This window comes from Sander vitreus, chromosome 3, assembly GCF_031162955.1.
Source record: "Sander vitreus isolate 19-12246 chromosome 3, sanVit1, whole genome shotgun sequence".
NCBI lineage: Eukaryota > Metazoa > Chordata > Actinopteri > Perciformes > Percidae > Sander > Sander vitreus.
The window spans coordinates 36,690,579-36,704,178 of record NC_135857.1 but is presented as its reverse complement, the minus strand read 5'-3'; the positions used below and the strand labels follow the sequence as shown (position 1 = coordinate 36,704,178).

The 13,600-nt window shown below is 41.6% G+C and overlaps 2 protein-coding genes across 2 annotated transcripts; one reads left to right on the top strand and one right to left on the bottom strand.

Annotated features, from left to right (window-relative positions):
• Positions 1-5,846: 5,846 nt before the first annotated feature.
• On the top strand, positions 5,847-6,776 carry LOC144515945 (olfactory receptor 11A1-like). Its single transcript, XM_078247143.1, has one exon. The coding sequence runs from the start codon at positions 5,847-5,849 to the stop codon at positions 6,774-6,776; it is 930 nt and encodes a 309-aa protein (XP_078103269.1).
• A 3,942-nt stretch (positions 6,777-10,718) lies between these two features.
• Positions 10,719-11,651, bottom strand: LOC144515944 (olfactory receptor 8J1-like). Its single transcript, XM_078247142.1, has one exon. It carries the CDS (start codon positions 11,649-11,651, stop codon positions 10,719-10,721), a length of 933 nt encoding a protein of 310 aa, XP_078103268.1.
• Positions 11,652-13,600: the final 1,949 nt, after the last annotated feature.

Below are 13,600 nucleotides of genomic sequence, written 5' to 3'. Positions count from 1 at the left end.
ATGAATTACATGAGAATCTACTTTTCTTCAGTGAGCCACAGAACAAACACATTACTTCAGAGACGGATAAAGCCTGTAGACAGTTTTCAAATTTGACCCCAACCTGAAATTCAAAATATTTTCACCTCTTGACTACAGGACATACCTGTCTCCTATACATCATCTTGTTCCAACATTATTGCAAGGGTTTTATTGGCTTGAACGTGATCTTTACTGGATTTAGTAGCTGCATTTCAGAGGTTTGAATGATATAAGTTAAGAACCTCCCAAAATTGTGTTAGAAGGATGACAACAGATACTGTAGTGACTCCAGAAGAGGCTGAGAAATCAAGTAATATAGCAATGGCAGGTGTCTGTCTGCTGGCTGAAGTAAATATTTGTCAGAGAAAAAACAACACATTAGTCCCATGAAACATTTTAGGATACAAACCTTAGTAAAAAGCAGCGCTGGATCATCTTTCTTTGGGGTATTTGGTCAAGAATCTCTAAGTCATGGTATCTAAAATGGCATAAAAAGGCAGATCACTTGAATCCAGATATATCACAATCACTCACAGAAATGTCTGAAAAAATTTCAGGTGAAATAACCTTCTCCCCACTGTCTGACTGTTTTGCTATCTGAAAAGAATGTCAGATTTCAGGACTCAAACACAAAGAGTTCAACACGAAGAGCTGCTGACAGTTCAGCTCTGTAGAAAAGGAAGGGGTTTTATTTGTTCTTGTTGTTTGGGAGTTCGTCAGTAAATGGGTCTTGGGTTGATGATGTCAGCTGCTGACTTTCCTTATCCATCCTTCATCTACCTGTCCCTGCTGAACGCTGACTCAGCACTTTAATGCCTACTGTGTAAGGGTCTGTCATTGGCTGCAGAGACAAAGTCCAACACTTCGTCATGCTGTTGGTGTGACGGACTGAAAATCACAGCGTATTGTTCTTTTTAACCCTAACCGTATCACGTCCGCCATTGTTGTTGTGTCGCGGCCATCACACACACACCTAAAGCATGCCCGTAGTAGCCAGTAGCATGACGCCAATGAAAGCTGAAAGGAAGTCGCGCAGCTGATCCCCCTCCTTACAACTGTTGAAAAGAGCAGTGAATATGTCACAACTGTTGATTTATACACAACAAGGTTTCACTCAGCTATGTTTATACTTATAATACACTGGTATATTTACATTATAGAGCAGGGGTCTTCAATGTTTTTCAAGCCAAGGACCCCTTAAGTAAAAGAGAGACGGATCAGGGACACCCTACTACATACATTGTATAAAATGAATTTGCATATTAAACTCGGCACGAGCACAAAGAAAAATCCTCAAGCGGCAATGTATTATCTATCATTTCACCGTGTGGGGAATTGGCAAATTGGCGTCCCTGCTTGCTGAGAAGGTACCGTGCACAGAGAAGCTGTGAAAAGGGGAAAGGGGAGGGGGGAGCGGGGGACAGTTGACCTCTGGGTCGAACGGGTTGCTGGGCATAGGCGCCGATACCGTTGGTGCTTCGCTAATACTGAGCACCAGCAGCAATGTAGAACTGCCCCTGCCTTCAACTAAAATGCATGTTTAATGCTTTCATATGTCACCACTTTGACTAATGTTAGCTTGGAGAGCTAATTTACCTGTTGGGCCACATACCAAAGCAAATGACACCACCCAAACTAGCAGTCAGTCCAACCGGCTGTGAGAACATGCTGTTCATAACGTTAGATTTGGTTTATCAAATACACTAGCAAAGCAACACAGTACTGAAAAATAAGCACAGCAGAGACCACAGAAAGGTCGGACCATACATCTTTAAATGTTACAGTTACCGTTAAACATAACAGAAATAAACACGTTTTCTGAATTCACACATCTCTGCAATTCAAATCGGCCATTTATCTACGGGAAGTCATGTTGTGTTAGTGCATCGTCACAGTGAATCGGTCTATTGTGCTTGATGTAAACACACTTGTTATTTTGCTGTATCTTTAGGAGAACATTAGTGCAGAGTTCATTCAGCATGAGGCCGATGTGTCTTCTGTGTCTCCGCATCAAGAAACAAACTTTCTGGAAATATCTCCTGCCAGAAGTTAATGATGCTCAAACACTAACACATATTACGTCAACCAGGTAAAGGTCAGTGACAACTTTATTTCCTCTACAGGCCCAAGATCTTAAACATGTATTACATTGTTTGTGCTACAGTGAGATGTATGGTGAACAGAGAGCAGGCAGTGGGGACTCTGATGTGTCATTTGCTCATGTTTACTGTATCGTTTGACAGTAATGAGCCCCGGCAGATTTTCTTTCTGTGTCAGCGCCATCAACAACAGCAGCAGTTATTTCCATCTGTACCACAACACAAGGCCAGACCCCAGAGGCGTCTGTGGACACTTGGAGGCTCCAACCAGCTTCACTAACAGGCCAATTAGCACACTCTGCATCATGGGAGGGCACTCTGCTGTTGCGATGGTTACTGCTGGAAACAGAGCAGCTTCAGGTGCTTTGCTTTGGGTGTTTGTGCTCCTGTGTAGTGACCACAGGAAAGTTCATGTTTTGTTTCTCCGGCAGGGGTTTGGTGGCAGCCACAACACAAATGTATTTCTTTGAGATTAGAAAGATAAAAAAGTGAAGAGGATAAGGGCCACTAAAGTGTTGATTTTTCATGTTTTATCCAAAGTATATATCCAAATCATCAATTTTTTTTACATTGATTTACTTCCAAAAGAGCCACTATTTCATTTCATCTTGCCAATAAATAATCCATCACATAACTAACCTTTGTGTTTGAAAGAAGTCCACCTATACTCAAACATCCAATCTTCAGGGCCTCTAAAGGTCTGGGGTCACCAGGACAGCTGCCAACTTTGCCTGGTTGATAATCCAGCCTTGGGTCTGTGAATTACAACACTATTAAGGTCTTTTTGAACTGTTGTTTTTGTCATTAGTACGTTAAACCAGAACATGAATATTACGCGGTGATAAAACAATTATGTTTTTTTTTTTTTTAAATGAGGTTGATTTCTTTGAGCTTTCGTTCCATGAATAAAGGCATCAACCAATCACGTTGTGATGTTTACATATGATGATTGTGAAATATACAACGGCCATTTTTTCACATTATCACGGCCCCGGTGTGTAATGGCCTTTACTGTTGAAAAGAGCAGTGAATAAGTCATAGCTGTCGCATGAAGTTCACTGTTAGAGAAAACAAAACAAAAAAATCAGCCATGCTAATAAGCTGTTATTACACGATTTCGTTGAATACTTAATTCTTGATTGGTCATTCCATGATCTGTTTTTTCTTTATAACAGACCATTGCTATGTAGAGCAGACCGTTCTAGCGAATTGCTGCTGCTCTGCACTGCGCACCACCTGGGTTGGGCTTCTGTCGGAGATCAGCTGATCACAATGGAGAAGAGAAAGGTGAAAGAATCAGGGAGAGCTAACAGTGCTAAAGGCTACAGTGCAAACAGAGCATTAGTTAGCTCCATGGTTAGCTCACACGCTCACTGGGGTGACTTGGCTTCCGTTTGAGAGTGGTGCTCATCTGCGTTAATGTAAACCTTTCAGCGTGTGACCTCTGTATGAGCCCCGATTTCCTGTGGAAGCCCGGCCTGGGCAGCATGTAGTGCCAATCAACCAGCCAGTGAGACATGAACATGAACGGGGGGGGGGCAACAGTTTCAACAACCCGTTCTCCTTCCCAGGTCGTCAAATACAGATGCCAATAAAATCTTTTTTAAATCAATAGTTTATGTCAAATTATTATTATTTCTTTAGTAATTGGCCATGTAATAATTGGTCACAAATGCGAAATTCTACATTACTGTGGACGTCGTTCCCATACGGCTCCATATCTCTGTTGAACTATGTCCCATTCCTTCCAGGTTATGAGTTTTTCCAGGTGTCCTTTTCATCTTTTCCTTGTGTCTTATGGTTTGGACTCTGAAAGCCTTCTCTCTTTGCTGGTAAACCATCTTTCCTTGCCCCCTGTGTCTATTTATCAGAGGTTTCTGGGGGCTTTGGTTGGACACCTGTCCTAGCTTCTCCATCACGTTATCAAGTGCACTGCACACTACTGGGACATGAACACCACATTCTGTTTTGATTTACCTCGGGATCCCACTCACATGGAAGACCTTCCCACATCTGCATATGCTTGACTTCCTGTCCCGTACTATCTGCCATGTGCTGAATTGCTGCGGAGCTCTCCGGCGTTCGGCAAAAATAGAAGCTCTGCGTATCAGCTCCGGAGGGCTGTGGACCCCTGGAGCTGTGCCGGAGTCGGAACGCAGCCATTCTGCAGTCAGTGGAAATACACACACTGACTTTAATTCTGCCTTCCCCGTGAATGAGTTATGGGAACAAACAATGAAGTTAAAGCATGTGGGCTCCGACTGGACTCCAGGGTGCCTTCAAGTGCACTTCGTAAACACTGAGAAACCAAACTGTTTATGTAAAGTACCCTTCTGACATTTATTGGCTCTTATTTCGGCATTGCTGTCACAGCTAAAAAGAAAATGTTTAAATCAAAAAAGGAATTGAATCATGACATTAAAATCAAAAGTCAATTAGAATGGTGGATGTGGAGAATCTTGACACCCCTAGAACCTTTCAAATCCAATAAAATCAGAATCAGAAATACTTTGTTGATCCCTGAGAAGAACTTGGGTACCTGGTGTTAAACAGAATATATATTTGAGACTGACAAGTCACCCTGGTCACCCTGTCACCATACTCACATGGTTGCCCCCTAGTTTGTTCTAGTAAACACCGGGTCTCCAGATGTGAATATCAACAAGCTGATGGGATCATCACAGCCATCTGACCGTCCAGAACGTGTGTTCAGTGCTTTTTGTGATACTTATTTAGGTTGTTTTAAGTAGTACCACTGTTAGAATTATGTCACCACAGCTAGCTCACCCAGTAGAGTGTGCGTGCCATATAATGTAGGCTGATTCCTTGGAAGCGGCCCAGGTTCGAATATGTTTGCTTCCCTGAGTTTGATTCCATGAGCTTTTTTTTGAGTGGAGTTTGCATGTTTTTCCTTCAGTTCCACGGTTTCCTTTAACATACCAAAGACATGTAGGTGTCTTAAAATTGCTTAGGCCTGGCGGACCGCCGTGCTTGCAATACACTGTTGGTAACCCTGCCTCGATACAGCATTTCCATATCAGTTTAATAGATAGAGGGATCGTCTGTTTATTTCATAGTATTGAAATCATCTTTTGACATTTTGAAAAAAACTTTGTATATCATAATGCCTTGATACCCATAGTGTGCACCAAGCCCTAACCACTGACCAACAACTACCAAAAATGGGAATAGAGTACGGGTGGATAAAAGTGCCACAATGAAAACATTAGTTAGTATTGAAGTAAGAACATAACCTACCAAATAACCAAGCGAAGGCACTCCACAAAGGTAACTTTTTTTGCTGGCATTAATTAAACATGAGTATCAGTCAGTGGGTCCTTGCGTAATGAGGTCACTCCGCTGCTGTGGGCGTCCTCTGACTTCTTTTAAACTCCAAGACAAAGTTGAGTTTCAGCTTAATTAGGAGGGACTCACATTCTACAGCAGGTGAAAGCTCACATTTACACAGTGTCACAAACTACTTCTCTAATATCTACTTCTAACCTAAGCATTATATTCACAAAGAAATGGTAAACTATGATGACTCTATTTAGTACTATTATGCTGGCCACTGTTTATTTGTGCTTGATGTTTTGGCTGCAAATTGTGTCAAACAAGCAGATGATTAAAACAGGCGCATTATAACCGACACCACAACTAAAAATGTAACAAAAGTTTTGCTTTGTGTGCACAGCAGCAGATTTGCTGTGAACCAGAACAAGGCTCATGATAAACTCCACTCAGGTTTCATATTTCATACTTGGTGCCTACTTTGACACCGGGCTGTTTAAATACCTATGTTTCATGATTGTTATGTCTCTATATGTTTTTATTATTTGTGCCAATCTTTTGCTGATTGTGGTTATCTGTATGAACAGAAGCTTACATGAACCTATGTACCTTTTTCTGGTCAGCCTGTTTGTAAATGAACTGTATGGTAGTACAGGGTTGTTTCCATTCCTTCTGGTTCAGATCCTCTCTGACATTCACACTGTTTCTGCTCCTTTTTGTTTCCTGCAGATTTTCTTTGTGTACTCGTATGGAAGTATAGAATATTTAAACTTAGCCGTAATGTCTTATGACAGATACCTTTCTATCTGTTATCCTCTACAATATAACACACGTATGACATATAAGAAAGTTGCCAGCCTTATAGCCATAACATGGTTACTCGTATTTTTTGTGAATTTTTGTACACTGCCTTTGATTGTTCCTCTACAGCTGTGTGGGAACATCATTAACAAAGTGTACTGTGACAACCACTCTGTTGTAAAACTGGCCTGCTCTGACACGACAGTCAATAACATTTATGGACTCATCGTTAGTGCCTTGTCAGTCTTTGTTCCTCTCATTTTAATCCTTTACACTTACATTAAAATCTTTAAAGTGTGTTATTCTGGTTCTAAACAGACCAGACAGAAAGCTGTCAGAACCTGCACACCTCACCTCGCTTCTCTGATCAACTTTTCCTTTGGAGCTTGCTTTGAGATATTACAGAGCAGGTTTAATATGAGCAGTTTACCCATTATGGTTCGCATTTTTTTATCGTTATACTTTCTTACATGCCCGCCAATCTTTAACCCTGTAATGTACGGCCTGAAACTGTCTAACATACGTGTTGCATGTAAAAATCTTGTAAGAAATGTAGGCTTTTAGTATTTAGCAGCCACCTAACAGATGTGGACCTTCGTATTGTTCTGTGCATTGTGTTATCATCTTAAACAAGTAACAAACACAAAGATATGACGTCCACAGTAGTAATGCGGCATATTTATTTTTACAGCACATTTCATACGACAAGAGTAGACTCAATGTGCTTGAAAATACAATGTGAAATATCATACATGACAAAAACATTTGAAACATATTTTGATCAGCACTTTTAGTGGACAGAAACTGAAGGTGCATAATTGTCCAATAAATACAAATATTTGTTCCCATCAGTCATTTTTAATACATAGTATAAATATCAGTGGGGGGAGCTGTTTATTTCACAACATTTGTTAATGATATTTACAAGTTAGGGACGCCTGTATCGGCCTTGCTGGATACATCGTGACTCTGTTTGGGGATCTCCTGATCGCTGTGGATTACTTTTTTTTCGTGTCATTGGATTACGGCAAAATACGGATCTTTTTTCTCAACGTGTCTTAACGTTTTATGGTGTGACTGCACTGCGTTTGGAGAGGCATCTCAACAGACTGGAGGGCCAACGCTGATTGGTCACCGTTACATTTTAGTTGCATTTAAGCGTCTGTCTGTTGCGTTCCATGACAGCTGTGCTGCGATTGGATTTCATCAGGGGGAATTATTACATTGTTACAATGTCATTTAAAATCTGCTTTAAAAATAAACATATGTGTTTTGGAATATAATGTTCAGCTTCGGCACCTTTAACTATGTGCTAAAATATACAATGAGTGACGAGTCCATAGCAACCAGTGTTGATTACCCAGTGTCCTTTGCTGAATGGTCTCAATGTTTTATTGTTTTATTTCATGTGAATACTAGTTTACTAGAGGAGTAACTTAGTATTTGAAGTAATGCAGTAATGCAGGAAGTGTACATTTAGTTATTGTGTTTCCACAACAACGTTAGTGAGTAAATCTACTGAAGTGGCCCCCCCACCATAACAGAGGAGTGGGATGTGTAAGATGAGAATGCAGAGGTTTACTCCTGTACGTCAGGGCTGTAAAAAATCAAATGGCATCTGTACTTCTTTGCTAAGCGCAAGCTAGCACATAATGGGGGGGGGGTCATGCCTCTTTTTCAAATCATTTTGGAGGGTCATAGGAAAATTATTACTGATGAGGGGAGGGTCAAGTCTTTTTAGGTTAGAGGCCACAAAACTCCTCCAGTGGCCCCTTAAATAAATAATGAACAGTCCCTTAACAATATTTGTACAAACTCATCTAAGAAGGTCACTCAGTCTCAGATTTGTGATACATCAGAATGACTTTGATTAAAATCACTTTCACATTCATTGATTATTGTGTTATTTTTTCAGGTTGCACATCATTCTGTCAAATACCAATCAAAGGCGAATTTATAAACTTCATTTTAAATTATTTATGAGTGATGGATTTCATCACTTTTTAGCATCATCTCCCTGTGCATGATCATTTAATTTGATCCTGAATTGTGAAGTACTTTGTAAAGTCAGTTTCAAAATATATTGAATCACTATAAACTCACTATAAATATAATAACTTATTGATCATCCTTCTGTCTGTGTACGTTTAATAATAATAATGACGATTGAGATTTTACTGTGATGATGGTTTGCAGAAACGTGATGAATTAGTGATACAGACGCTATAAATAGCCACAGCCGTGCAAGCGGTCACGGATAATGACAGCTGCTCTGGCATGTTGGGAAACTGAATTTTCTTTGCCATATTTCTAACTGACAGGTGTAATGAGTGGTTATGCAAGCAATGTTTGGGGGCATTTCTAAGTGGGGAGTGGAAATGAGGCCTGTGTGTGTGCACCTAGCTCCACAAAGATTCAGATTTGTAAAACAGAACCAGGCGTACGTGCAGCTTTATAAATCGAAGCACGTGCATATTATTGTCTTTGGCTCATCAAAAAAACATGAAACTGTATTGACAAAAAAGAGGCAGAGGAGAAAACAACAAAGTCAGCTGGAGTAGTGCGAGCGGGGAATCAAGGCCAGTGGGACTGCAGGGCATATCATCTTTGGAGGGTCAAAAGGCCAAACTGAGGATGCAGGGCGGCCATGGCCGTCATGGCTGCGGTGAATGTCCTGCCCTGTTTATGAACCACTTCTAAAAGCCTATACCAGAGTGTGGAATTCTAGTCAGGTTATGTTTGATTTTGGAATCCAGGCTCTAACAATAGGTGGTGTCTAAAGATTGTAAAGCCCTCTGAGGAAAATTTGTTTGTGATTTTGGCCAATATGAATAAAATTGACTTGACTGAATACTGTGCTCTGCCAAATGTTGAGAATTTTATTTTCAATATGCTAATGCTGTTATGTCCGTAACATGGGTGATCATCCTTCCATCCATCCATTTACTGCGGCTTATCTGGGGTCTATCGCCATGGCAGCCGGCTAAAGAAGGTAGTTCAGACATCCCTCTCCTCAGCAACATTTTCTAGCTCCTCAGATGAGCCAGATGAGATATATAATCCCTCCAACAAGTTCTGGGTTCTGCCCCAGGGTCTGCTACCAGTTGGACGAGCACGAAAAACCTCCGAAGTAAGGCGCCCAGAAGGATCCTGATCAGATGCCCGAATAACCTAAACTTCCTTTCAGACACTTGTGTCCCACAATCTCAATCTTTCAGTCACTACCCATAGGTGAAGGTTAGAATGAAGATCTACTGGTAAATTAAAAGCTTTTCCAGTACAACACCTGCATTATTGCGGACGTTGCACAACTCCACCTTTTGATCTCACGCTCCATTTTACCCTCACTCGTGAGCAGAACCCCGAGACACTTGAACTCCTTAACTTGGGGCACTCTCAGCCACGGCTCGACTACTCAAGTCCAGTCTTCCAAATTAAGCTCAGCTGAATTTAGTGTAGGCTGACAACCAGAGATGACTAATTTTGTATTCTCATAGTTGTTAGACCAAAACATTCTAGCAATTTGTCCTCCCTCATTATATATACATGGAACTCAGGATACATTTTATTATAACTGCAAACAAGTAAAAATAAAATAACTGTTACATTTTTTCAGCTTTTCAATCTTTTTAGCTTGGCACAACAGCAGACTGGGCTTAATGTCATGTTCTTGTCACTCAAATGTCTTGTTTTGTCCACAACTCAAATATATTGAGTTTACTGTCACAGAGAAGAGAAGAAACTAAAAAACATTCATATATTTAACAAGCTGCAATCAGAGAACTTTTACTTTATTTCATAATAGGAAAATACTTCAAACTCTAGACAGGTGCGTTTGAGAGGGACGAGCAGGTCGAAAGTTGGCGAAGAAACTCCTGCACACTGTCTAACATGCAAAGAAAAAATGTAATGACTGGCAACGTGTCCGTACCTTTATTAGATAAAATGATGATGATTGTGCCTGATGAAGGCTTAGTACCGAAATGTTGCCAGCTATTAAATTTATCTTTGCAATTTAGACAGTGTGTGGGAGTTTCTTTGCAACTTTTTTTTTTCAAAACAAATGACTGATTCATTGATTATGAAAATAGTTGTAGTAACTTCATAGTTGAAAACGGATTGATTAATCAATTAATCTTTGCAGCTCTAGTAGCCACAGTGTTAAAAAGTAAAGCCAAGGGGTCCTGACCGAGTTGGGAGTGAGAATGTGTTGGCCTTGCACTTTCATTCTAGGTCTATAGGCTGAGCAGGACATTTTCTATGCTAGATACCTTGGTTTCCCTGTGTCTGTCCTTAAAGTAACTTAGGACATTTACTTGATTGTTGTACTGAAGTACAATTTGGAGGTACTTATATATAAACGTATAAACAGCATCGGAGGTTGAAAAGTTGAGTTAGTTAACTTTATTTTTCACAAAATAAAATGCACAGTTCTACATTAGAGAACTTCTAATGTCTAATGATTAAATGAAAGATTAATAAGTAAGTCTGTTGAACAACTTTATATTAATAGCCTACATTTGTCATCAGACTTTTGCCTATGACACGGATTTTGGACATTTTGAGGCCATACATTACAGGGTTGAAGAGTGGCGGGAATGTAAGAAAATATACTGATAAAAATATTCGCATCATAATGGGTACATTGCTCAAATTAAACCTGCTCTGTAATAATTCAAAGCTGGCCCCGACAGAAAAGTTAAAGAGGGAAGCGAGGTGAGGTGTGCAGGTACTGACAGCTTTCTGTCTGGTCTGTTTAGAACCAGAAAAACACACTTTAAAAATATTCATGTAAGTGTAAATGATAACAATTAAAGCCCCAAAGATTACACCAAAAGATAAAATAAGCCCCAGTGCATTAACTATATGTGAATCTGAGCAGGCCAGCTTCACAATAGAGTGGCCATCACAATACACTTTGTTAATGACGTTCCCACAGAGCTGGGAATGGGAGTGCAAATATATACTATAAACAATACATGCAATCAAAGGGTATAACCATGTTAGAGCAATAAGAGTGGCAATCTTTTTAGATGTCATACGAGTGTTATATTGTAGAGGATAACAGATGGCAAGATATCTGTCATAAGACATGATGGCTAAGTTTAAATATTCAACAGCTCCATAAGTGTGTACACAATAAATCTGCAGGAAACAGAAGGGAGCAGAAACAGTGTGAATGTCAGAGAGGATCTGAACCAGAAGGAATGGAAACAACCCTGTACTACCATACAGATTATTTACAAAAAGGCTGCACAGGAAAATGTACATAGGTTCATGTAAGCTTCTGTTCATACAGATAACCACAATCAGCATGATATTTACACTGACAATGAAAATATATAAAGACATGACAATCATAAAATATAAGTACTTAAAAAGTCCTGTGTCTAAGTAGGCAGCAAGTGTGAAATATGAAACCTGCGTAGAGTTCATCATGATTATTCTTTAGGTTCACAACAATTCTACTGTGCACATCAAGCAATAATTCTGATACCTTTTGTTAAAGATTTGTAAAAAAAAATTAAGTAGCTTCAACTTGGTCTTGTCTGGCACAATTTGCAAACTAAATATAAAGCACACATTAACAGAAGTCAGTGTAGTAATGCCAAACAGATTAACTATCATGGAAATAGTTGTATAAAACATCCCTGGGTGGACCATTTTCTGTTCAAAGTCACAATAATGCTTTGGTTAAAATATACAAAACAAGTCAGTGACATTGTGTGAATTCACCTGCTGCCTCGCTGAGATCATCCTGTGAGTCCCGTCTAACTGAGGGGGTGTTATGAGACTTCAAAGTCTTATAAAACATCTGAAGAGGGAGGACACCGCAGCAGCAGTGTGACCTCAGTACCAAAGGTCCCAATGATTAAAAACTTTTTTTTAAATCAATGTCAGCAAAAATAACTCTTTATAGTCTCCATCCATCTTCGTCCGCTTATCCGGGGTCAGGTCGCGGGGGCAGCAGCTCCAGCAGGGGACCCCAAACTTCCCTTTCCCGAGCCACATTAACCAGCTCCGACTGGGGGATCCCGAGGCGTTCCCAGGCCAGGTTGGAGATATAATCCCTCCACCTAGTCCTGGGTCTTCCCCGGGGCCTCCTCCCAGCTGGACGTGCCTGGAACACCTCCCTAGGGAGGCGCCCAGGGGGCATCCTTACCAGATGCCCGAACCACCTCAACTGGCTCCTTTCGACACGAAGGAGCAGCGGCTCTACTCCGAGCTCCTCACGGATAACTGAGCTTCTCACTCTATCTCTAAGGGAGACGCCAGCTACCCTCCTGAGGAAACCCATTTTGGCCGCTTGTACCCTGGATCTTGTTCTTTCGGTCATGACCCAGCCTTCATGACCATAGGTGAGGGTAGGAACAAAAACTGACCGGTAGATTGAGAGCTTTGCCTTCTGGCTCAGCTCTCTTTTCGTCACAACGGTGCGATAAATTGAATGTAATACCGCACCCGCTATGCCGATTCTCCGACCAATCTCCCGCTCCATTGTCCCCTCACTCGCGAACAAGACCCCAAGGTACTTGAACTCCTTCACTCATTCCCTACCTGGAGAAGGCACTCCATCGGTTTCCTGCTGAGAACCATGGCCTCCGATTTAGAGGTGCTGATCCTCATCCCAGCCGCTTCACACTCGGCTGCGAACCGATCCAGTGAGTGCTGAAGGTCACAGGCCGATGATGCCATCAGGACCACATCATCTGCAAAAAGCAGCGATGAGATCCCCAGCCCACCGAACTGCAACCCCTCTCCATCCCGACTACGCCTCGATATCCTGTCCATAAATACTACAAACAGGATTGGTGACAAAGCGCAGCCCTGGCGGAGGCCAACTCTCACCTGAAACGAGTCCGACTTACTGCCGAGAACCCGGACACAGCTCTCGCTTTGGTCGTACAGAGATTGGATGGCCCTGAGAAGGGACCCCCTCACCCCGTACTCCCGCAGCACCTCCCACAGTATCTCCCGGGGCACCCGGTCATACGCCTTCTCCAGATCCACAAAACACATGTAGACCAGTTGGGCATACTCCCAGGCTCCCTCCAGGATCCTTGCGAGAGTAAAGATCTGGTCCGTTGTTCCACGACCAGGACGGAATCCGCATTGTTCCTCTTCAACCTGAGGTTTGACTATCGACCAAACCCTCCTTTCCAGCACCTTGGAGTAGACTTTACCGGCGAGGCTGAGAAGTGTGATATCCCTGTAATTGGCACACACCCTCTGGTCCCCCTTTTTGAAAAAGGGAACCACCACCCTGGTCTGCCACTCCTTAGGCACCGTCCCAGACTTCCACGCAATGTTGAAGAGGCGTGTCAACCAAGACAACCCCTCCACACCCAGAGCCTTAAGCATTTCTGGACGGATCTCATCAATCCTGG